The 23,948-nt window shown below is 63.0% G+C and overlaps 2 protein-coding genes across 2 annotated transcripts; one reads left to right on the forward strand and one right to left on the reverse strand.

Moving 5' to 3' along the window:
• Positions 1–1,704: 1,704 nt before the first annotated feature.
• ARL8A (ARF like GTPase 8A) lies at positions 1,705–13,624 on the forward strand. The gene is made up of 7 exons (XM_084301787.1): positions 1,705–2,068; positions 8,421–8,501; positions 9,020–9,093; positions 10,610–10,703; positions 11,582–11,649; positions 12,285–12,355; positions 12,476–13,624. Exons 1-7 carry the CDS (start codon positions 1,946–1,948, stop codon positions 12,523–12,525), a joined length of 561 nt encoding a protein of 186 aa, XP_084157913.1. The 5' UTR covers positions 1,705–1,945; the 3' UTR covers positions 12,526–13,624.
• Positions 13,625–16,250: 2,626 nt separating this feature from the next.
• On the reverse strand, positions 16,251–23,381 carry GPR37L1 (G protein-coupled receptor 37 like 1; the record flags this gene model as incomplete). Its single annotated transcript, XM_084301950.1, has 6 exons — positions 16,251–17,066; positions 19,434–20,208; positions 21,900–21,966; positions 22,391–22,473; positions 22,571–22,692; positions 23,364–23,381. 6 exons carry the CDS (start codon positions 23,379–23,381, stop codon positions 16,251–16,253), a joined length of 1,881 nt encoding a protein of 626 aa, XP_084158076.1.
• Positions 23,382–23,948: the final 567 nt, after the last annotated feature.

Below are 23,948 nucleotides of genomic sequence, written 5' to 3' on the forward strand. Positions count from 1 at the left end.
CGGAAACAAAATGGTTTCTGTCTGAAAACCTTAAAAAAAAAAAAAAAAAAAAAAAAAAGCTGAAAAAAAGCAGCTGCCCAGTGACTTACAGCATAATGGAAACTGCTCCCCACCCTTGGTAGTCACGGGCTCTGGGATGCCCGATGTGAGGCAGGTCCCACCACAGCTCGGATTTGCATTTTATGGCCAAGGAGCCGCACGTGGGGGTCCCACAGGGTCCATGTCAGGGTGGGCTCGGTCTGGAGCTCTCCTCGGCCACACAACCCCTTTAGCTAAAATGTTTGTGGTGTCAATTGATTCACTTTATCCCTGAAATTCGCCTGGGAGGGGCTGCTCATCGCTTCTGAGCCTGCTGGCAATGCCTCGGTAAGGCCTTTCCCCCTGCGGTGGGGGAAAAATGCCTTTTGGGGCTCAGGCTAAATGTGGGAAGGGGGTGAAGGCCTCGTCCTTCGGGTCTGGTTCAAGCCCAGCCTGGGTGAAACGGAGCCTCGCTGGCAGCATGCTGCCCCGGCCCTTGGCATAAGGGCAAAGCCAAGCAGAGCCTCACCATCCCGGGTACCTGGGGCACGGGAGCAGCCAAATATCCCCTTGCAGCCCCCCCGGAGTGCAGCTGGGTGAAAACCAGGGGGGCTCCGGGCTGCAGGGCCCAGCCTGACCTCTGGCATTGCAGCAGGCTGCGTAGATGGCTTTCAAAAAGATCCCTCGAGCCTGGTGGCAGTGGGATCTCACGTCTCCTGCTCCGCCTCTGCCCCTTGGCCAGGCTCGATTTGTCCCGCTGTGGCCGTATCCAGAGGGGACATCTGGAGGTGCAGGATAGGTGCTGGCAGTGCAGGTGGTGAGGGGGGCACTGGGGTGCTGGGGGGTGCTGAGCGAAGGGGTGTTGGGGTGCTGGGTGCTGGGTGGTGGTGGTGGAGGGTGCTGGGGTCCTGGTGGTGCTGGGTGTTGGTGGTGCAGGGTGCTGGGTGCTGATGTTGGTGTTGCTGGGTGCTGGGATGTTGGTGGTGCAGGGTGAAGGGTTCTTGGGTATTGCTGGTGCTGGGTGCCAGTGATGCAGGGTGCTGGTTTCTGGGGTGCTGGTGGTGCTGGGTGCTGGTGGTGCAGGGTGCTGGGTGCTGGGTGCTGGGTGCTGATGGTTTTGGGTGCTGGGTGCTGGTGGTGCTGGCTGCTGGGATGTTGATGGTGCAGGGTTCTGGGCTATCTCTGGTGCTGGGTGCTGGTGATGCTGGGTGCTGGTGGTTCTGGGGTGCTGGTGGTGCAGAGTGCTGGGTGCTGGCAGTGCCAGGTGCTGGGTGCTGATGGTGCTGAGCTGTTGATGCTACAGGGTGCAGGGTGCTGGGCTATTGCTGCTACTGGTGCTGGTGCTTCTGGGATGTTAGTGCTGCAGGATGCTGAGTGCTGACGGTGCTGGGTGCAGGGCTGCTGGTGGTGCAGGATGCAGGGTGCTGGCTGCTACTGATGCAGGGTGCTGGATGCCGGTGCTGCTGGCTCCCGGTGGTGCAGGACACCGGGTGCTGAGTCCCGGTAATGCAAGGTGCTGGGTGCTGGGTGCTGAGTCCCGGTAATGCAAGGTGCAGGATGAATATTGCCGGTGCAGGATGCGACCCCCACACCCCCCTCACCCCCCTCACCCCCCTCAGCCCCTCCCCGCCCCTCCCCGCCCTTTGTCCTCCGCTCCGCCAGGGGGCGCCGTTGCCGGCGCTGCGCGGTGCGGGCCCCACCCGGCGGGCTGCGGGCGGCGGCGGGGCGCGGGGACAATACCGGGGCGGCGCGGCCGGGCCCGGCACGGCGCGGAGCGGACCCGTTCGGCCCCGATCGGCCCCGTTCGGCCCGGATCGGTTCAGCCCGGCCCGGATCGGTTCAGCCCGGTTCAACCCGGTTCAGCCCAGCCCGGTTTATCCCGGTTGGTCCCGGTTGGTCCCGGTTGTTCCCGGTAGGGCCCGGCAGCATGCTGGCCCTCTTCAACAAGCTCCTGGACTGGTTCCGGGCCCTGTTCTGGAAGGAGGAGATGGAGCTCACCCTGGTGGGGCTGCAGTACTCGGGCAAGACCACCTTCGTCAACGTCATCGCGGTGAGCACCGGGACCCCCCCCCCAACCCCCCCCGGTACCCTCCCCGTACCCCCCCCTTATCCCGGGACAGCCCCGGGCCGGCTCCGAGCCGTGCCCCGGGGCCACCGGGACCGGGAAGGGGCGGCCCCGAGGAGCCCGGGCCCGGCTGGGCCCTGCCAGCGCTGGGTGCCCCCGGGACCGCCCGGGGCTCCTCTCCCGGTCCCGGTCTCGATCCCGGTCCCGGTCCTGGTCCTGCTTCTGGACCTGGTCCCGGTCCCGGTGCCAGTCCCGGTCCCGGTCCCTTCCCATCCCCAGCCCGTGCTTTGTCACGGGTGCCCCCAGCCAGCCCCAGGCCTCGCCGCCACCACGGCCTCGTCCTGCAGGGTGCCGCTCCGCAGCCTCCCCCCTTAGCACCAAACCCAGCCTTTTTTTCCTTTTTTTTCCCCGTTATTTCCATTATTATTATTATTATTTTTTAATATCTTCCCGCTGCGGCACCGAGGGGCCCCAGCCGTGCCGTGCCACCTGGCTGGAGCTGCCCCGGTGCGTCCCCACGCTGGGGACATCTCCGCGCCCCATGGCACCGAGCCCCGCAGCCGGGGGGCTCCGCACCCCCCCGGGGCCAGCTTTGCTCTCGGGGGGTCCCCACGAAGCCCCCCTCACCCCCAAATTTTTGGGACCCCGCTGCGTTACCGCCACCCTCCCCAAAATCGCCCTCTCCAAGCGCGCCCGCCCTGCCCACGGCGCACCCCGAAGGGACGGTGCCGACGCCGTTTTTTGGGCTCTCAGGAGGCATTTTGGGGTTTCTGGGGGCTCGCTGGGGGAGGCAGACGCAGCACACGTCTCCGGGGCTGTCCCAGTTCCCAGCCCTGACCCTTTTTCTTTGTGGGTTGTCCCTCGGCTCCACAGCAGGGTTCTGCAGAGGATTTGGGAGCTTGGTCGCGCTGCAGCTGTGCGCCGGGGGAGGGTTTCTGTCGGTGCTGGGCACGGCCAGGATGGAAAATGTCCTTCCTGAGGAGCCTGGCGGCCCAGGGGCGATGCCCACGAGCGCAGCGATGCGCTTCGAGCCCCAGAGGCCTGGGTGTCCTGGTCCTTGCCCTGTCCCTGGTGGTTGCTTCTTTTTTGGGAGCGCTCAGGGCTCGAATCCTGGGCTCCTTCTCCAAGCAAACCCGCACCAGCCTCGGGTGGCGGGGAGCTGTGTGGCTCTGGGATGCTGACCCTAAGAACCAGTCCTTTAGGGGGCCGCCTTGTCCCTGCTGTGGTTTGTTCTGTGGTCTGATGGGGTGGGATGAGCTCCGGCGCCTGGGCTTGGTTTCATTTTTAGGGACGTTTGGGGAGCTGGGAGCTCCGCGAGGGGTTGCGGCACCCTCGTGCTTGGTTTGGCTCCGATCACCGAGCGAGGTGCTCAGCCCCTGCCACGCGTCTGTCCCTGTGGGAAGTTATCTGGAAAGTTCAGATTTTGTGGCAGACGCAGACTTAAAAAAAAAAAAAATAAGCGGTGACCTTTGAGGTAACGCCCCGGCAGCGTGGACTCGGTGGAGGCAGCTGGAAAAAAAAAAAAACAACCCCAAAAACTCCCAGCCCAACAGGATCCGCGTGAGAAGCGCCTGAACCATCCCGCCTGCCCTGAAGGTGGTGGAGCAGAAGTGCTCGGAGGGGAAGTAGCCGTGATTCAGGCTTCTGGGTGAAAAAATTGAACCAAACGGAGCTCTGGAAAAGCGTCAGATTTTGGCACAGAGAAGTGCCCGGGGTCTGGGTGAGGTTCCCCGGGCTGCGGAGCCGTCCTGGCCTCGGGGCTGGAGCTGCCCCGGGAGGAGGAGGCTTTGTGTCCTCACCGTGCAGGGCTCGTGGCCGCTGTTCTTCACCCAAAAATTGAATCCAGGCTGCTGGAAGTCTGGGGACAGCCACATCGGGTGGAGCACGGGGACTTTTCCTGGGTGGCCTGGGTGCTGTTTCCTTCCCAGGCTCCTTTTTTCTTTCCCTGGCTGTAGGGAGGTGAAGCTCCAGGGGCTGAAAGGCTGTAAAATGCCTCCGCTCTTGGCTTTCACCTCGGCTTTAACCAGGAGCTTTCAGCTGCCCCTTCCCCGGGGGAGTGTGGGGCACAAAGGAGGGTCAAGAATTTTGGGATCCCCTCGGTGGCGCAGTCAGGAACCTTTCGCTGTGGGATGTGCTCAGAAAAAAAGACAGCTCCGTGTGATCCAGCGTCGCGCACGCACCGAGGAGCCTCTCTGCTGTGCTTTCCCCCCCGGGCAGCTCAGCTCCCACCTCCCCCAGCGGCACGGGGAGAGGCTGGGAAAGGTGAAATCGAGGAAAAACGGGGCGAGATGAAAGCAATGCCCCGGGTGGAGGAGAAGCCGAGCGAGAGGAGGACCCCGCTCGGTGCTCGGCGCCGGCAGGCAGCTGTTCAGCCATTTCCAGGAGCTCGTCGCGCGTGGTGCTTTGTGGGGAAGACAAACGCCATCGCTCTGAATCGCTCTGAACGTGCCCCCCCCCTGCTTTCCCTCCCCTTTTTCCCCGCCGGGCACGGCGCGGCACAGCCCCGCTGCGTGCCCCCCGCTGGGAGCAGCAGGGAAGGAAGCGGTGCCCGCATTTGGGGTGCCACCAACGTTATTCCCGTCCTAAACCCTCGGCGCGGCACCGGGCCGGCTGCTGGGAAGGAAATTAACTCTCTCCCAGCCAGAAGCAGGCTGCAGGAGCTCGGGGCTGTGACCACCTCTCTGGTGGCGCCGCGCCCCGCGCCCCTTCCCTGCTGCTCCTCCTGCACCCGAGCTCCTCACCCAGGAGGAGGTGGGGTTGGGGGGCGAATTTCTCCGCGTTCCCGGAGGAGAAGGAGCCTTGCTGCTGCGAGCTCGTGCAGCGTGAGCTGAGGAAAACGGGCAGCAGGACGCCAGCGAAATGGCACAGAGCAGGGCTTCAACAGCTGTAATCTACCCGGAGAGGGTCGGGGGGCAGGACAGAGCAGGACCGGGCACCCTGCGCTCCCCTTTCTGCTGGGCACTGGCTCCATTTTGCCCAGCAGGAACCCCCAGCAGCTTGCCCCGAGGAGCAGAGCGTGGCAGGGCCGTGAGCCAGCCTCAGTGCTGCAGGATCCAGCCCACGGGTGGGCGTGGGTGCCCTGGGGTGCGCGTCCACCCCACGCAAACCCCAACCCGCACAGCTGAAGCCCCCTGGGCACCGGGGGCAGTGAGGATGCTGAGGGGGAGCAGCCCAGGTGAGGTCCTCGAGTTACCCCTCGGCACAACCCGAGGTCTGGATGCGGCTCCTTAAGGTGTGCTGCAATTCTTCTTTTATTTATTTGTTTATTTTTTAAATTAGAGAGCTCAGACTTGAAAGGAAGCCCCAGCAGAAGGTGAACATCTGCGGGGTGTGAAGTTAGGAGCGGCCTGGGCTGCAGCTCTGCCCTCCAAACCCCACAGAGCTGGATCCAGCTGGAAGAGCTGAGCACCACCGGCAGTGGGGAGCCTGCTGGGGGCTTTATTTCCCTGCCTGGTCAGGAGCAGCCCACTGGGGTTCCCCTGCCCTGGTGGTGTAAATCCCCCCTCTCCAGCCTTACCACAGGATTTTTGCCACGTCCCCGTCTCCCCCCTCGGCTTTCACAGCCTGCACCCGCCGCCGGGTTCCCCATTTGCCATGTTCTGGTTTTATTTTTTTTTTTCCCCTTTCAATGCAAAAAATAAACGCAGCCCTCAGTTCCTCTAAACGTGGTGAATGTGTCAGCACCGGCCTAGCTCTGGGCTTCCTCGCTCCGGCTTTTTAATTATCGCCATTATGCGCGTTTGCTCCGCTAATTGACTCGGCTCCTCGGGAGCAGCAGCTTCCAGCAGGCGGAACGGTTTCTGCGGGCGCTGCTTCAATATTTACCCTGGTCTCCTCCTCACTGCCTCGGAGGAAGTCAGGGGGTTGTTAAAAATTCAGTTTTTCCTCTGGGGGCAGGCGACGCGCCCCGGAATTTCAAGGAAATGGAAGGCACGAGCCCGGGGAGGCTTTGCAGCCCGGCCCTGCTCCTCTCCTGCTGTGCTGTGGGGATTTATCCTTCGGGATCGATGGGCTTGGAGCTGTGTTTCCAGTCTCTCAGAGGACCTTCGGAGCCCACGGTGGCTCCAGCAGGCTCCCCGCACCTCCTGGTCCCTCCGGCAGCCTCCTGCCCGGGGGTTTGGAGCCCAGCTGCTGGTGCTGGGCCCCTGGGGCACAAAGTCCTTCCCCCATAAACACAGCAAGTGATACCTCAGGACACGAAGCAGGGACAGGGCACGGCCAGGTGGGTGCTGAGCAGCAGACTTTACTCACACCAGACCCTTTTTATTCCCTTACCCTACTGCTGCCACCTTTGTTCCCCTACGCAGCCTCTCCGCTCTCCCCTGGGTGACTTTTTACCCCAGAGCTCAATAACCACCTCTGTCCTGCTTATCTAGGGGATCCCCTGCAGCTTCCCTTTGACGATGGAGGGACACGGAGCAACCTCAGAAAGCCCCAGGGCTTGGAGGGGGGCCGCTGGGTGTCCCTGTCCTGTGGCTGTGCCAGGTCCATGCCGTGGTCCGGGGGGGTTTCAGGGGGTTTCGGGGCTGCGGTGTGGTACCAAAGAAGCAAAAGCAGCCCAAGGGTTTTCTCTTCCATCCGAGCAGCCTCGTTTTCCTGAAAGAACCGGAGCTTCTGTTTTACCACCTTCTTTATCTTAAGTATCATAAAAAAAAAAAAAAAAAAAAAAGAAGGAAAGAAAAAAATCCACACAGCTGCATTGCAGGGAGGAGGATGAGTCTGTCCTGGAGAGCACCGGCGTGCCTGGGGCTGAGCCTGGGCTCTGCTGGCATCTCCTGGGCTCCCTGGCCAGGCTGGTGGCCACCCACAGATGTGTCCCCAGGGCATTTTTTGCTCCCCAGGTCCCTGGGGAGGGTACCACAGCCCCTCGGCCAGCCCAAGCTGTTTGGCTTTTGTGAAGTGGTGGCGTGGGAGCTGAGAAACGGCTCAGAAATCTGCCTGAGCTGGCCTGGCCTGGCCGCCCGGGGGGGATTTCCTTTGGCTCTGTGCCTCAGGATGCTCAGCTGGGCTTTTGGGGGGGCCAAAAATCTGCTACTGTGCTACTCCTGAGCTGGCACGGTCGAATTTGGGGCTGGTAGGAAGGGTCGGAGAGGGTTGCTGTACTGCAGGGTTGAACCAGCTTGTGGAGAGACCTGGTCCCCGTGGTGTAGCCCCAAAATTGACCTTTTCTGGCAGGATTTGTGTGCCTGCTGGAGGAATCCCTCCTGGTGCTGCTTCCTGTCCTCACGAGCGGTCAGTGCGTCTGGGGGGGGGTCAGCACGGGTGCTGTGACCCCAAATCTGGGGACAGGATGCACCCAGTGGCCTTATCGCAGCCCTGCAGGTGCCGGGGGGGCACCCATGGGTGCCAGGACAGCGCGGGGACCTGCACCGTGCCGTGTCACCTTCTCAGCCCGGCCTTTGTGGGGAAGGTTGGAGTCGGCCCCATCCCTTGGTGGGATCCCTGGGGGACCCTGCAGCTCCCAGGAGCTCCCTAGCGATCCTATTTTCCAGTCCAAGCCCGGCGACACCCCAAAACCTGCCTGCTGAAGCCACATTTTGGGTCGAATTCGGGTACACGAGCGCCATCCCCGCTGTCAACCCGTGCTGGAGGAATTCCTGTCCTCTCCCCCGGCTCCTAATCCAGCTGCTGGTCCCCGGGGTGGTTTGGGAGCACTCACAGCGACCTCCTGGCTGCTGCTATTTGCTGCCAGAAGGCAGGAAGGAAAGGAGAAGCAGAAGCAGCGCGTGCTGCGGGGTGCTGGAGGGGGGCAGGAGCGTCCCGAGGACTTGCTGACACCGTGGGTCTGGGCATGCAGGTCACCCCCCAGGCACTACACTGTGCTTAGCAGAAAATGGCACGGATTTCCCTTTCTGAGGGCTGTGGGAATTAAATAAATCCCCCCCAGGAGCCCTAGGGGAACAGATTTTGAGCCAGCGAAGGGTGGCCGGGGGGAGCCGTGCTGTCCCCGGTGCCTCCTGCAGGACTTCCACATCCCTGATGGGGCCGGGTGGCCTCCCACAGGGCTGAGCATGTTCTCTGCTCCCCTTTGAGTGGAAGGTCTCGGGCCACAGGATTTCATCCTGGTTTTATGAGGATTTTGTGAGCGGGACCTCAGTGTATGCCCGAAAAAACCTTGGAGGGCTCCAAGGGCCAGAGCTGGTGCAGGGCAGGCAGCGGCAGCGTGTCCCTGGGCTGCCTCCATCCCCTCTGCTCTGGTTTTGTTCCCTTTAGGAGGGACCTGGCGGAGGGTTTGGGGACATCAGGAGCCAGGCTGTCACCTGGGGCCCCGCTGAGCTGCTCGGGGCAGGCTGGGGGGGTTTCTGAGCCTCCTGACACGATCCGCTTTGCCTTGCAGTCCGGCCAGTTCAACGAGGACATGATCCCGACCGTGGGCTTCAACATGAGGAAGATCACCAAGGGCAACGTCACCATCAAGGTGGGGCACAGGAAAGAAACTCGGGGGGGCAATTTGGGGATGGGACAGGGGGCGAAGGCAGGTTTATGGGCTCTGCTGGGGGCTGAAGGAGGCTGCAATTCGGGGGATTTGCCCCTTGGGGCGTGCAGATACCCTCCGGAGGAGACGCAGGAGGAGGTGGCTGCAGGAGGAGGTGGCTGTGGGCAGGGTGTCTGCTGCTGCAGCTCAGTCTGAAGCTTGGTGGGCATCTCTGCAGCACTTCTGAGAGCAAAGCCGAGTGCTCTGAGCTGCCAAATGCACCCTCTGGGCTCCCGGGGCGGTGGGCACGGGAAGAGACCCCAGGCTTCGGCCAGGGGCGCTCTCCACGCGACCGGAGGCTCGTTGCACCCGGTTTGAGTCGCTCTCCAGCTCCCCGTGGGGATTTCTTCTGTCTTTATCAAACCTGGAGCCTCCCGCTTGGGTCTGGAAGGGCTGGGGCTGTTTTGGGGCATGTTGGCAGGGCAGCGGGTGATGCCACCTCTTTCTTCTCCCCGTCACAGCTCTGGGACATCGGCGGCCAGCCCCGCTTTCGCAGCATGTGGGAGCGGTACTGCCGTGGAGTCAGTGCCATCGTGTGAGTATCCGCGAGCCTGCGCGCCAAAGCAGAGCTCGGCCAGCTGGGGGGGGACCGTCCCTTTGTCCCCATCACCCTGCCCAAGGCACAGGCAGCAAAAGGACCTCGAGTTCCTGCAGCATCACAGCCGGGGGGACCCTTCCCTTGTGCTCAGCATCCCTCAGCCCAGCTCTGTTCCCTGCCTTTCCCCTTTCCCCTTGTCCTCGGGGGGTTGCTGAGCAAAGGTCCCTGCGTGGCGTGGCCCTTTCCAAGAGGGTAACGGGCAGCAGCACGGCCAGCAGCACGTCCCCAGCTCAGTGTTTGTGTGCTGCCGGGTGAACTTTGTGCCCAGAGGAGCCCGCAACGCTCGCTGCTGCCTGTCTGCAGCCTCCCAGTGTCTCTGCGTGTCCCCTGCTGGCAAATTCTGCAGCAAGCTCCGTCCCAGAGAGGCCGGGGTGGGGATGAGCCTGGCAAAACACGCATAGGAAGCTGGCTGCGTGCTCCTAAGGATAAATATTTCCCTGGGAGATGAGGTTGGCGGTGTTTAAACCCAGCTAGAAAATCAGATTTTGGTGTTCTTCACCAACTGACTGTGCCCTGGGATTTGGGGAGGGCTGGTTTTCTGCACAGCCCCTCTGAACTGCAGGGCTGGTGAGCGGGGAGGGATGGGGGTGTCCTAAAAACGAGCTCTGCACGTGGCAGAGCCCTCGGCTCGCTCCTGGGTTGCAGCCCGGGGGCGTTTCTGCGGCTCTTGCATGGTGCTTGGGCTGGGTTCTTGGCATGCGAGGGTGCTGCGGGGTCGTGTCCTGCACGGGAAACCCACACAGAACCGATGGGGCCATGAAATAAGCACATCCCTGTGCAGGCTGGCACTGCCCAGCTCCCTGCTGAGCCTCCTGCCCTGCTGCTGGGGGGCTTCCCAGTGGGACTGGGAACCTCCTGTGCCGAGCACCCCCTGGGGGACCCCAGCAGCTCCTGCTCTTGCTGGTGGTCACCAGGCTGGGACATTTCCTTGCCACTTTTTTTTTTTTTTTTTTTTTTTTTTGTCAATGGTGAGCTAAGAATGACAAAGCCCTGGGCTTTCCATTCCTTTCCATTCCTCGGGCTGTGTCACGTCCCTTTTCTCTTGCCTTCAGCCCCCCAGGCTGCCGTTCCCCGTCCTCTCAGCACAGCAGTGCGTGTCATACGCCTTACAAAGCAGCTGAAGCCTCTTTTCCTATTTTTAATGAACTCTGCAAGGCCTGAGGATCTTGGTGGTGTTTCTCACTTCTCTCTCAGCTTCTTGATCTGTAAAATAAAGCCTGCGTCGGTCAGTTCCTCTCCTTTCTTTTGGCTTCACTTTCATGCTTTGCAGGATGGGTGTAAACCCCTAAGAGCTCGATTCCTTCGCTGAATCTCCCCTCGTTTACCCAGAGCAAGCCCTGCTGGCTGCTGCCTTCCCCAGCCCCTTCTCTGGGCATCCCGGCTCATTTTGGCACGGGGAGAGGGCACCGCTACATCGGTGGGTGTTTGTGCTCAGCGTGTCCTTCCCGTGCAGGTACATGGTGGATGCTGCCGACCAGGAGAAGATCGAGGCCTCCAAAAATGAGCTTCACAACCTGCTGGACAAGCCGCAGCTCCAGGGCATCCCGGTGAGCTGCTGCCTGGGCAGGGCACCCCGTGGGGGGGGATCCACGCGTCCGAGCCCAGGGCCGGGCTGCAGATCTCATTCACAGCTCGAAGGGAGGTTTAGAAAAGACCAAAATAAACCCCTTCTGGCTGAGGTTGTCCTCCTACAGGAATCCACACCTGGTTTTAGGGGGGGCTCCTCGCCCAGGAGTGCAGCTGAAGGGTGGGATGTTTGGGGTGGGCGCTGGGCACGGTGAGCGTGCCGGGGTGGGACACCAAGAGAGCATCCCGAGCGGGCATCCCTTGGGAGGAGCTGCTCCAGGACCTCGCAGAGCATCCCAGGGGTTGGCTGCCAGCTGATTTAAGCTTCTGACATAACGCTGCATTTGCAGCACTTCTGGGTGCTTTTATTTTTTTTTTTTTCTTTGAGAACAAATGTACTCCAAGTGTAAGGTAAGCTTGGGGGTGCGGCGCTGCTCGCAGAAACCCGAATTCCCCAGGGGAATTGAAGGGCCGTGAGGCAGGAGGTCCGAGGCTGGTGCAAACAGCTCTGCCTTTACTGGGCGGGTCCTGATAACGGTGGTTTTAGCCCGGCCACTTCCACTGGTGGTTTTTGCTCTGAGGTAAATGCTCCTGGCAGGGTCCTGCGTGGCACGGGGGAATCGGGTGCACTCCGGGGAGGGGCCAGCCTCTGACTGGGAATGGAAAGTACCCAGGAGATGCTGCATGTGAGCTCATTTAGGCTGTTAATTGAAGGGCTCTGCCTTCCCGTTGCCTGCTGAGGGGGTTTTCTCTACCCAGGTGCCCCCCGGAGAAGTGCCCAGGGCTGGTCCTGGGTGCCGGCAGCAAATCCTTTACCTGCCAGCCAGGATCTTGACGTGTCCCCTCTCCCCCTCTGCAGGTCCTAGTCCTGGGGAACAAGCGAGACCTCCCCGGTGCCTTGGATGAGAAGGAGCTCATCGAGAAGATGTGAGTGTGCTGGTGGCTGCTCTGTCCCCAGCAGGGACACGTCTTGTCCCCAGACCCCAGCTGCAGGAACGGGGCCGGGTGCCTGGGCTCCCTGTGCCACAGGGGGGCGCGGGGGCCTGGCCACGCTCAGGGCTTGGTGCTCGGGGCTCGGTGATGGTGTGGGGTCCCGCAGGGTCCTGCCCCTTCCCTGCTGCCCTCCTGCTCCAGCCCCGAGGCCTCTCGCCACCCCAGGGACCCCGCAGCGTGGCTCTGGGCACCTCTGCACCACCCCTGTCCTGTGGGCACCCCGTGCAGTCCCAAGTCCTTGCTGCTCCTTCTCCCAGCGGTGTTTTGGGATGCTCTGAGGGAAGCTGTGTGGTTTCTTGGCCAGGCTGTCCCTGGGGCCAGGTTCCCCCTGCCCCTCACGTAGCCCCTGCAGGGCGCTGAGCACAAAGCCGCCCAGCAGCCAGCAGGAGCCATGTGCCAGCGTCCTCACCTACCCTGCCTGGAGCCCCCCAGGGGTTTGGGGTGACATTGCCCTGGCCGGGGTGCCCCTTCTCAGAGCCTGGCTCCAAGGGGACCCTTTGAAAGGCTCCCCGGGGACTCTGGGGAGGCTCCCATGGGTGCAGCCCTCCTGAACTCGCCCTCTCCCGCAGGAACCTCTCTGCCATCCAGGACCGAGAGATCTGCTGCTACTCCATCTCCTGCAAAGAAAAGGACAACATCGGTGAGTGCCGGCACCTCGGGGTGCCACGGGGGGGAGCAGGGGTGCTGCAGCGCACCCAGGCCGTGCCCCACGTCCAGGACAGGGGGAGGGAGAGGCTGTAACCACCCCTTCCCTTCGCAGACATCACCCTACAGTGGCTTATCCAGCACTCGAAGTCCAGGAGAAGCTGAGATCCCGCAGGCTGCAGCTCGGGTCGGGAAGATGCCATTGTACAAGCCCATGTCCCCCCCTCTCCCCCCTTCCTTCTCCTGCTCTGTCCCTCCAGCTCTCTCTCTAGATGGGTATTTTTAGGGGACCCCAAACTCCGCTCGCCTTGAGGCGGAGCCCTTGTTTTTATTGTAAAGAACATGTCCGACTCTGCCCTCCTCTCCTCTCTCTGTCTCTTCCTCCCGTTTTGGCACTGTTCTGTTGTTGTCTGTGTATACAGTATATATATATATGTATATATATTTTAATTTTTTAATTTAAGAGCTAGCGCTGTTACTAAACTGGGCCCCGGGAGCTGTAGGAAGGCTGCGGGCCCCCCCCCCCACACCCCGAGGCCGGCTGAGGGTCAGCAGCAGGAGGAGGATGAGGGTGGTGGCAGGAGGAAGGTGAGGGGGGTGGCAGAGAGCAGCCCCCAGGAAGGAGCCGGGCAGGTCCCCAGGGGCTCCCTCCCCCCGACCCCCCCAGGGGTGCAGCATCCTGGGGGTGCGGGGAGCCCGCCTGCCCTGCCCCCCCACAAAAAACTCCACCTCCCACGGGCAAAGTTTATTTGGGGGGGGGCAATGCCATCTCCCCAAAGGCTCCTTGCCCCCCTGTGAGGCTGGGGTCAGGCCAGGGACCCACCACGACCCCATTGCCTCCCCCTGCCCCGGTCTCTCCTCGCTGCCCTCGGCACCTCGCCCCCCCCATCCCCGTGTCCCCCCCCCAGCTTGGGGCCTGATCCTGCCCCAGCCGGGGGCTGGTGCTGACACCGGGGGAGCCCAGCAGCCCCCCAGCGGGGAGCAGGGGCTGGCCCCCATCCCCTTTCTGCCCCAGCTGTCCCCGGAGCCACCTCGTCCCCATGTCCCAGGGTGGTTGGGGTGGCCCCGCACGCTCCAAAGGGCTTTTTTTGGGGGGTGGGGGGGCGCAGGGGTGCTGGCCTTGTCCAAGGACCTCATGGGGAGGACACACACGGAGTCACTTTGCCCTGGGATGATGACTCCTTCCCCAGTGTCACCTGCAGCGAGGGGGTGTCCTGGGATGTGCCCCCCTCCTGCTGCAGCCCCGGCTGTTCCCCAGCCTGGGGGGGGCCAGGGTTGGCAGGGTCAGGGGGGAAGAAGAGATCTGGGGGGGGTACAGGGAGGGTTTTTGTGCCCACTGCTGAGTTGTGGGGTCTCTGTGCAGCCTTGGGGCCGGGCCAGCTTGCTCTGGGCCAGTTTGGGGGGTGGGATATTGTTGGATGGGGGGGGACAGGGGGGATGCTGGCAGCAGCAGGGGGGGCGCGTGGTGGGGCGGCACAGCGGGGAGGCACCGGCCTGTCCCCAGCCCCAGGCTGGGGGGGACAGGGTGGGGGTGGCCTGGGGTGGGGGCTCCCACAGCCCCCGCGCGGCTCCAGGGGGGGCGGCGAGGCCGGGGGGGGGGTCCTCTTCTGTTCTCGTTTTTGCAGAATTGCACAAAGAGAGGTTTCCTTTTTTTTTTTTTAATTTAATGAATTGTAAAGTGTCGTCGTTCCTCCCCCCGCCCCCTTATTATTATTATTATTACTTTTTTTTTTTTTTTAAGAGATATTTTGGCTCAGACTTGACCTCTGTCGGGAAATGATTCTTGTAACTGTACAATTTTTTTGCCTCCTAATGATAATAAATTAACAATTTTGCGTTGCTGGGGGTGGTTGCTGTCCTTGCTTGCTCTCCGCCGCTGCCACCCCTCCGCCCTGGGGGCCGTGCCCGTGCAGCACCCGGTGCTGGAACCCAGCTGATGGCCCCCACTGCTTCATTTTCTTCTCCTGGACGTGCAGAGGGACTCGGAAACCTCCGGCTGTGACCATCGCTGCTGCCAGACCCTCACCCACACCCGCCCCGGGATGGTGACGCTGGTTTTGGTGCGGGATGTTGCGGGATGGTGACGCTGGTTTTGGTGCGGGGTTGCTGGGGGGCTCCTGCCCCATCTCCCTGCCCCCTTTACCTGTGCCAGCTCCTCCCCAGGGCTTTTGGCCGGTGCTGCTGGGGGGCACCCCTGCCCTGCACCCCTCGGGGCCGTCCCATTGCACCCAGGGCAGCGCTTGGTGCTCCTGAGCCCCCCGCCCGGGGTACCTGGACGCAGGGTCCAAAGCGGGGCCGGGGTCCAGCCTGGCACTGGGGCCGTGCATCACTCGCAGCCCCCCCCCCACTTTGCTCCTTCCCTGCCCCCAGCCTGGCTCCCTCCTCCCCACGCACCCAGCAGCAACAAGCCGCCCATTGTTCGCCCTTGGCCGGGGCTCAGGACGGAGCGGCACAGAGCGAGCGCATGAGAGCGGCCACCTCTCCCTGCCTCCCGCCGCCCCCACGGGGCTGGACCCCCACCCAGACCCCGTTTGCCCCCCCCAGCCAGCCTGCCATCCACCCACACCCCATTTTTTATGCCTGCACCCTGATCTGGGACCCCCTCTTCTCCCCATCTCTTCTCCCCCAAACCCGCCGTGGCCCCACAGCACCGCCAACACCGGCCCCGGGGAGTGTGTGTGTGTGTGTGGAGGGGGGGGGGTGGGCTTTGGCGGTGGAAAAGAAAAACCCGATTTTGTGCTTTGGGAAGAAAACTGGGCCTTTTGTCTCCTTGGTAACGGGGCTGAGAAAGCCAAGCTCGGTGGGTGCCGGCGGCGCACAAAGCCCGCAGTGAGCCCCCCGCATTCACCCGGCCGTAGCAACCCGTCTCCCTCGCCCCGGCATCCCGCGGGCTGGGGCGGGTGCCAGCCGCACACAAGGAGCTTTCACAGCCCCCGGTACGGGGAGGGGGGGGGCTCCCAGCACGGCCAGCCTGCCCCCGACCCGCTCCCACCTCCGGGGTGCTCCCAGCGGCCCCAAAAAGGGAGCAGGAACCCGGGGTGAGGGGGTGGCTGTGGGGTTTGGGGGTGCCGGTGGTGTGAAATCGGCGTTTGGGGAGCGCTTTGTGCTCCCTCCCCCTCCCCATGGGGATGTGTGGGGTTGGGGGGGTGAAAGCTCAGCGCTGGGCTTTACTGGGACCAGTTCAAAGCTCTGAGACCAGTGTTTATAGGGCTCAGTAACACCCCAGAGGGACTGGGATGGGGGAGCTGGGCGCCTTGCCCCCATCTCCTTTAGGTGCTGCCTGCCCCAATGGGGCCGCTTTCCTGCCCCCTGTGTGTGTCCCCCGTGTCCCCCCCGAGCTGCCCGTGCCCACCCGGAGCCCCCCAGCCCGGGGGATGAGCGGGGTGCCACGCAGACTCCCCCCAGGCGCTGCTGGACGTGCAGGCACGACGTGCTCTAGCTTACTGGTTTATTGAGCTCTTACAGGGCACTGCTGGGACCCGCTGGGACCTGGTGGCTGGGACCTTCCCCTACAGTGGAATTGGGGGGGACGGGGCAGGACGAGGGCAGGGTGCGTTTGCTAAAAGTCCTCTGCGAACCCTCCTTGGCGTCGGAGGGGACCTTTCCTTCGCAGCTCCATCACCGGAGCAGCACCCCCTGAGCCCGGCCGGGCAGCAGGGACGGAGGGTGGGGGACGGGGGGGTGCTGCTGTCCTCCCGACGTAGCCACGAGGCCAGGACCCCCCTCCCCAGCCCAACACGGGGTCGGAAGCCCCCCCTTTCCCCGGCGCAGCCCCTGAGCTGCTGCTTCTTGCTTTGCTCCGCGTCCAGACACTAAAACGACGACGTTTGGTCTCGTTTGGGGGGAGAGGAGGTGGCGAAACGAAATCTCTACAGCCCCCCGGGCGGCGCTTAGCACGGCGTGCCCAGGGCCAGCAGGGGCGGAGGGGACTCCCGGGGCTTGTCGAAGAAGATGGAGGAGGACATCTCCGTTTTCAGCTTGCTGTCGGCGCTGCCCTCGCTGGAGCCGGCGTCGGGGCCGCAGCCCTCGCAGCAGCAGCAGCAGCAGTCCATGAAGGCCTGGCCCAGGGGCCTGCAGAGGCAGAGGAGCAGGACGGGCGTCACCGAGCACTTGAAGAAGAGGAAGAACTGGTTGATGAGGCCGAGCAGGTCCAAGGTCTGCTTGGACACGTCGGGGGACATGTAGGCCACCACGATGTTGCAGACGTTCTCCGGGATGGCGCAGAGCCCGTAGACCACGGCCAGCCCGATGATGGTGCAGTTGAGGTGCCTCTCGCACTGCCCGTGCTTCGTCCCTCGGCTCTCGGCCTTCTTCTTCTCACCGCCGCCCACCCGGCGGGTCACCAGCTGGCAGCTGACGGTGAAGAGGACGGGCAGGCAGAAATAGCAGCCGAAATACCACCACATCCGCGCGTTCTGGTAGGTGAGCACCAGCGAGTAGACCGACTCGGGCAGCGCGGCCGAAGGCCTCATGGTGCAGTACTCCGACACCGCCCCCGACACGGGCGACGTGTCCTGCGCCAGCTGCCAGAGGAGGATCTCCGGCACCGAGAGCGTCATGGAGCCCACCCAGATGACGGCCAGCTTGGCGATGATGGACTGGCAGCGCTCGATGGGCCGGGCGCTGGCCTGCGGGCTGGTGGCCGCGTGGAACCGGTCGATGCCCAGGGCGCAGAGGCTGAAGGTGGTGACTCCCAGCGACGACACCTGGCGAGGGGAGAGGCAGAAGTGGGTTTCGCTACAGGGACACCTCAGGGTGTTGGTTTTTATCACCTCAGGGGGTTTGGTTTTATCACCTCGGTGGCAACCCCCAGATATCCAAGCCCACAGCCCTCGAGCCGTCCTCCTTGGTTTTACAGAGGGCACGGCCTGTGGCTGCATCCCAGGTTTGGGGTTGCTTTCCTGTGACTCCTGAGAGGGCACGGGATGAAAATGTCCCTTTTTGACCTGTCTGTCTCTGCTGGAAGGGCACGGGATGAAAATGTCCCTTTTATGTCCCGTCCCTGCCCCGCTCCCCGTCCTGCAGCAGGGAAAGTCCTCGGTGGATGGCTGTCTGTCCATCCAGCCAGGATGGGGATGGCAGGACTGTCCCTCAGGCTCTTCCTCCTTTCTGAATGGGTTTAGGAAAGGAAAAGCAGGGAACCTCACCCCCAGCAGAGCCTTCCCAGGGCCCTCCAACTGCTTCATCCCTGCCCTGCCTCCTGCTGCCCCGGCAGCCCAAAGGAGCCGGAGCTGCCCTTGTCACAAACCAGCTCGGGGCAATTTCCGCTGCATTGAAAATGGCAGGAAAAACATCCCCGTCTGCCAAGGGGAAGAGGCCAGAGGAGGCAGAGAAAGGGCTGGCAAGGCGCTGAGGGTCACAATCAGCATTCATCGTCCCGGCCCCGGGGCCACAGCATCGCTCGGCGCCAAGCCCCAGGAGCACGGCGCAGTCACATGCTGGTGCCCCCCAGCCCCGGGACCGTTCCTGGCCTCACGAAGCCACCCCCCAATAGGTTTGGCAAGAAACAGGGCCGGCACCCCGACCCCAAACCAGGTCAGCCATCCCCGCCCAGCCTTTTGCTGTGGCCCTGGCTCGGCCTCATGAGCGTTGCAGAGCACAGCCGCTCGTGCCCAACACCCAGCGTCTCCGTCCAGCTACGCTCAGCAGCATCTCCCCCCACTCAGCATCATGCCCCCAGCCCAGAATTGCCTCCCTGACCCCAGCCCCACCACCCAGGGCTGCTTCTTGAGTCCCAGCACCTCTGCCCCATACCCAGAGCCACCCCGAGCATCCAGCACGGGCGCTGTGTCCCACCACGGTGCCACTGCCTCTCCTCCACCCCTGTGCTGTCCCCCAGCCTCTCCTCTCCCTCCTGGTGCCCCACTGCGCAGCTCGGGCTCAGCACAGCACCCTTCCCCTGCGACCCAGCAGATTTGCTCCTGGTGGGGCCATCCTGCAGCCTGAGATGTTTGCACCCTTCTGGGACCGTGCCTCCCCGGGGCTGTGCTGTCAGCAGCCCCCATGTCTCAGCAGCCCTCCTGGGGGGACCCCGCTGTCTCCAGGGCACCCTGGTGCTGCTGGGTCACTGCACCCAGAGGTGCCACCTCCAGGAGAAACCCCCCCACGGACACGGCCAGAGAGCTCCTGGGGTTCAGGCCACGGCAGACCCTCCTCAAGAAGGGGACTGGTTTGGGGATTGCCCCCTTCCCTCTCCATATTCCTGCCCCTCTCCGAGTCCTCTGTCTGCATGGCCGTGACATGGGAAGCCTGAAGTGGAGGAGAGGGATGGGGCTGCCCCGTGTTTCCACCACATTGTCACTGCCAGGGCAGATTTAGGGCCGATTTAGGGCCGTGCCTGGCAGCTGGCACACGGCAGTGGGCACCATCGCCCAGGCCTGCACCCAAAGGACCCAGCAGCAGCACCGGGTGCCACCCTACCCCTGCAGCACCCCCCTGCAGTGGCACCCAGGAACCCTGCGGGTCCCAGCCCCCAGAGCAGAAGTGGGACAGCTCAGGGGGATTTTGGGGAGGGGGTGTGATGGGATGTGTGCCATCGGGTGGGCCTGGTGCTTGGGGACGTGGTTTAGTGGTGGACTTGGCAGGGTCAGGCTGATGGTTCTGCTTTACAATTTAGGGGTCTTTTCTTACCTAAATGGTGCTGGGGTTCTTTGAACATACATCTTGGGGCCATTTTTTGGCTGTCTGACGGGTGTGGGCATGGAGGGGGCAGCGGGGATAAGTAAAAATCTCAGGTTTCTGACCCTAATCCTGCCCCAGCACCGCTCCCCAGTGCCCCACCTGCAGCCCCCTGCCCTCGGTTCCCCCCCAGCAGCCCCCACAGACAGCACTGGGGGTGTTGGGCTGGGACGGGGACAGACAGATGGACGGATCCCACGGACAGAAGGCTGGACAAAGGAGGGTTTCATGGGCCCTCAGTCCCGGGGGCACTGGTGCTGGCTGCAGAGCCCAGGACAGAGGCAGCAGGAGGGAAAACATTGGGAATGTCCCTCGGCTCCTTGTGGAGCCCCATGCCAGACCCCAAAACGAGGGGGCAGAGAGGAGCCCCCGGAGGGCCCTGCGCAGCCCCTTACCTCCATGAAGGGCACGATGCGGCACGAGATGTCCCCCAGCAGCCTCTTCTTGGTGATCTCGTTGAAGATGACCACGGGCAGGCAGAAGAAGAGGATGAGGAAGTCCCAGAAGGCCAGGCTGGCCAGGATGGAGTTCCAGGCGCTCTTCATGTAGTAGTTGTGCCACACGATGCACATCACGGAGAGGTTCCCGATGATGCCCACGGCGAAGACGATGAGGGACAGGAACATGACGGCGTAGGCGCTGTACGAGCTCTCCGTCACCGGGTACAGCGGGTTCTGGATTTGCAGCCTCCTGTCGGACACCGTGGTGAGGTTGGCTCGGGGCTCGACCCCCTGCCCGTCCGTGGGGACCCCTCGCTGCTGCTCCGCGGGGTCGGTGCTGGAGGGCACCAGGGCCTTGGTGGGGTGCAGGCTGGCGGAGTTGATGGGCCGGGGGAACTCCACGCGCACCCCCGGCACGTATTGCTGCACCGATTTCGAGTCCTCCACCGTGCCCCGGCGCAGCCGCACCTCCGGGGCCATGCGGGGCAGCATCCTACCCCCAGGCTGCCCGGCCGTGCCTCGCATCGCCGTGGTCCCCAGCAGTGCCAGCAGCAGGAGGACGGGTGAGGGCGAAGGCATGGTCCCCAAGGCGCCCGCTGCACGAAGAGGTGGCGGGAGATGCGGCAGCCCCGAGCGCAGCAACCCCGGGGCTGCGGGGAGCGAGGGAGGCGTCCGGAGGAGCACCCGCTCTGTCCGGCTCCGGCCGCTGCTCTGGGCTCTCCGGAGAGCTCTGGGCAGAATAAAAGCTGCTGGGGAGAGGCAGAGCCAGGCCCTCTGCTGGTCACCCACCCGCTCCCGGGGAGGTTGCCAAGCGCTGCGAAACCACACCAGAGCCTGGGCCAGGCAGCCCGGCACGTCCCCAAGGCACCCCAAATCCCCCCTGGTGCCCCCCAGAGCAGCCCAGGCTGAGGATGCCGAGGGCTGAGCGCCGGGGAGAGCTCAGAGCTCAGCACTTCCCACCTGCCAGCCCCCCGACACGGGCACTGCGTGTCCCCCGTCCCCTTCCCTGCCACTCGCAGCCTGCACCCAGGACGTCCTCGAGCAGCCGGGCCACTTGGCCAGCTCCTGGGGCAGGAGTGGGATGTGGGTGCAAGGAAGGACAGGCTGCCCTCCGGCACAGCTCCTTGCTGCTCTGGGCTGTCAGATCTGCTGGCCCTGCTCTCCCAAGATTTATTGCTGCTTCCCCTGCTGGTTTCCCCCTGGGACAGGGGTTTGGACAGGACTGAGGGTCCCCGATCCCCTGTAGGCACCTCTTCCCATTCCCATCACCTGTCCTGTCACAGGCCATTTGGCTCTCTCTGATTTACAGCACAACAAATTTTGTAAGTTCAACTTTATTTTATGAGCTCCATTTGGATCTCTCAAATTTACAGGACAACATATTTTGTAAATTAATCTTTATTTTATGAGCTCCAGCAGCGAAAAGAAACAAAAGCACCAAGCGGGGGCTCCGTCCCCTTCGCACTGCCTAGCCTAGCAGGTGAATTCGGGAATTCATCACTTTAATTCACCAGGTTCCTAACTCACAAGTTCTCTGCTGCGATTTGTGCCTTGTAAACCACGCCTGAGTTAATTTCGAAGCAGTTCCCCAGCCAGCAGTGGGAGCGCTCGCCCTTCCTCCTCCATCCTCGTGGCGCAGGCGTCCCCGCGGCACACGGGGAAGCACAAACCCTCGGCAGCCTGGCTGCAAAAGCTTCCTGGGGAGGCTGCCCTGTGCCATTTCCCCCAGGTGGTGGATGGCGAGGGGGCTCCTGTCTCTTCTCTCCCCTTGCACTGTCACCTCCTCCCCGTGACTGCAGGACCCCAGAGGTCCGGCTGGGACCAAGCCCGGTGGCACAGAGGTAGCCCAAGGGGAAGCAAACCAGGCTGGAGGTAGTGGGATTACCCCAGATCTGGGGGGCTCAGGTCTGTCCCTTTTCTGCGTGGGGAGGTGTTGGAGCCCAGAGGGTGACGGCAGCTGGCAGGAAGCAGGACATGTGCCGACGAGGTGGGTTTCAGCTGTGGGATGCTCCTGCTGTGCTCAAAATCACATCGTGGGCAGCTGGCCCTTGGTGCTCGGTCACCTCAGCTGGTGGCAGAGACCCCCCCAGCCCCCCAGCCCTCCAGGGGAGGCAGGAGGAGGCTCTGCTCCCCCATCACTTGGCACAGTGCAAGCCCTTCCTCCCTTGTGGGCTCTCCCCACTGCCTGTGATGCTGCCAGGCAGCAGCAGCCCCCAAATTCTGGGCTCACCAACAGCCCGGGGCTGTGCCTGGCATGTTGCCTCTCTCATGTGGCTTCTCCCACCCCCAGGTGCTGCTCCAGGTCTCCTGGGAGCGCTGTGTTTTGGGAGCATCCTTTGGATCCTGCTGGGCTCTGCAGGGGCAGGCAGTGGAAATGGCTGAGGTCTGTCCTGGGAGCAGGGGGTGCACAGGGACACGAACCTCAAGGGGATTTCTGGTCCAGTGCTCCCGTTGAAGTGATTTCTGGTCTGATTCTTCAAGATTCCACCTGCAGAAGGGGAAGAACAGCTCAGCCAGAGCTCGGTGATGCCCGAGGGTCGTGAAGGATCGGGCTGCAGGTGGCTGTAGCCAGAGGGGAGGACCTGGGAAGGATCGGGAGAGCAGCCCCAGGGGTTGTGACCGCTCTAGCCTGAGCCCAGTAAACCATATCTCAAATGAACCAAATGTTCTCATTAGCAGGGAACAAACCCCTAAAACGTGTGAGCTGGGCAAGCTGAAAACGAGTGCAGAGGGGCACGGCGCTGGGCTCGGGTGTGGGGATGTGAGCGCAGCCAGGGCACGGCAACTTGGGCTGTAATTAGGTAGGAGATGGGGAGCTGCTCCCTGGTGTGGTGGTGGAGGAGGAGGAGAGGGAGGAGAAGAAGGAGGAGGAAGAGGAGGAGGAGGAGCAGAGCCTTCCCCAGTGCCCGCACCAGCTCGGAGGAGGGAGCCCTCGGTGCGCTCCTCGGCTGCTGGCAGGGTGCAGGCGGCTGGCACCCTCAGCCCGCTGTTTTTTCTGGAAGGAGAGGGAGCTATTTTTAGTTTCATTTCATTGCTGTTGCACAACGGCCAGGTGTGTCAGGGAACTGCCTGAAGACAACAGCAGAGTTCACTGGGGCAAGGTGACACCCGGGTGCCACGGCGGTGACCCCGGCGAGCTGCCCGAGCCGCCGCCCCGAGCTCCTCGCCCCTCGTCCAGGAGCTCCCCCAGCAGAGGGTCCTGGCTGCCCCCAAACTGGGGGCCAGACAGCAGCCCCAGACACTGTTTAGGAACCACATTTTATCTCCCCCAGCCCAGATTCACAGACAGGCTGAGGCTGTTTCTCGGGAGATGGGTGTGTGCCTGCGTCCTGCAGACGTCTCCGGGGAGGAGCTGCATCAGGCAGAGCTCCCAAGTGTGACCCGGGAGAGGTTTCTTCCCAAATCCCCTCTTCCAGATGCTGCATCCAACCTAAGAATTGCAGGTCCCTGCTCCGGGCCCATGGGGACAGCACCCCACGGGAACAAATCCAGAATTATCTGATAGAAAAGGGGCAAAGCCAGGAGAGTTTCAGAGCCACACCAAACATCCTCCCCATCTGGGGTCCGATGGGGCTTTCTGAAGCTGCTGCTTTCTGACAAGAGCTCTTTGTCACAGCCAAGGGCAGTCACGAAGCCTCTCAGCTTCACCTCCCAACCACCGTGTCCACGCACGGTTGGGATGGAGGAGGCTGGAATAGAAAATCTGGCAGAGATGTGCCCACAAGTGCGCTGACGGGGAGCTGGGTGGGTGCCTATCCATGGATATGGTGCTGTCTGTGCACAGAGCCAGGAGCTCGTCCTCTGGGAGGTGACAGCACCAGCGATGCTGAGCTGTTTGCAGAGAGATTAGCAGCAGGGACGAGCTCCTTGTGGCGTGCATCAGACCCTGGGGGTCTCCTTCATGTGGCCATGTGCCTGCTGCTCGGCCACCAGGGGCCACACCACTGTGCCGAGCCGTGTCACTGCGAGCAGCCTCCCCAAAGCCTCTGGGACACCCTGAAGCCATCCACTGTGTGCTCTGCTCTCGCCAGGAGCACGGTGACCCACCTGGTGTCACCCACCCGCCTGGTGGCACCTCACACGTCCCCTATTGCTGGGGCGCCCGGGGCAGGCGAGACCCAAACGCTTCCCGAGGGGAGGCAAAGGGCTCCCTGGTGTTTGCACCTCCAGCCTCCACGGGAGCAAAGCAGCAGCAGGGGGTTGGGCACGTCTGCCCTGTGCCCTCACGGTGATGTGCTTGCTTCTCAGGAAAGTGAGCAGAGGGCAGGGAAGGGACACGGCAAACACAAACGGGGCTGGGGCGGGCGCAGCCGCCGAGCGTGGACATGGGGCTGTGGGTGTGGGGCTGCTGGAGGTGGGCACGGGCGAGGACGCCCTGCGGTGGGCACCAGCACCACTACAGCCCCCGTTCCCCCCAGTCTCACTGCTGGTGGCCGAGACCCCGCTCTGTGTGTCCGGATTAACCCCACA

Source organism: Netta rufina (genome assembly GCF_964035555.1).
Source record: "Netta rufina genome assembly, chromosome: 26".
Lineage (NCBI taxonomy): Eukaryota > Metazoa > Chordata > Aves > Anseriformes > Anatidae > Netta > Netta rufina.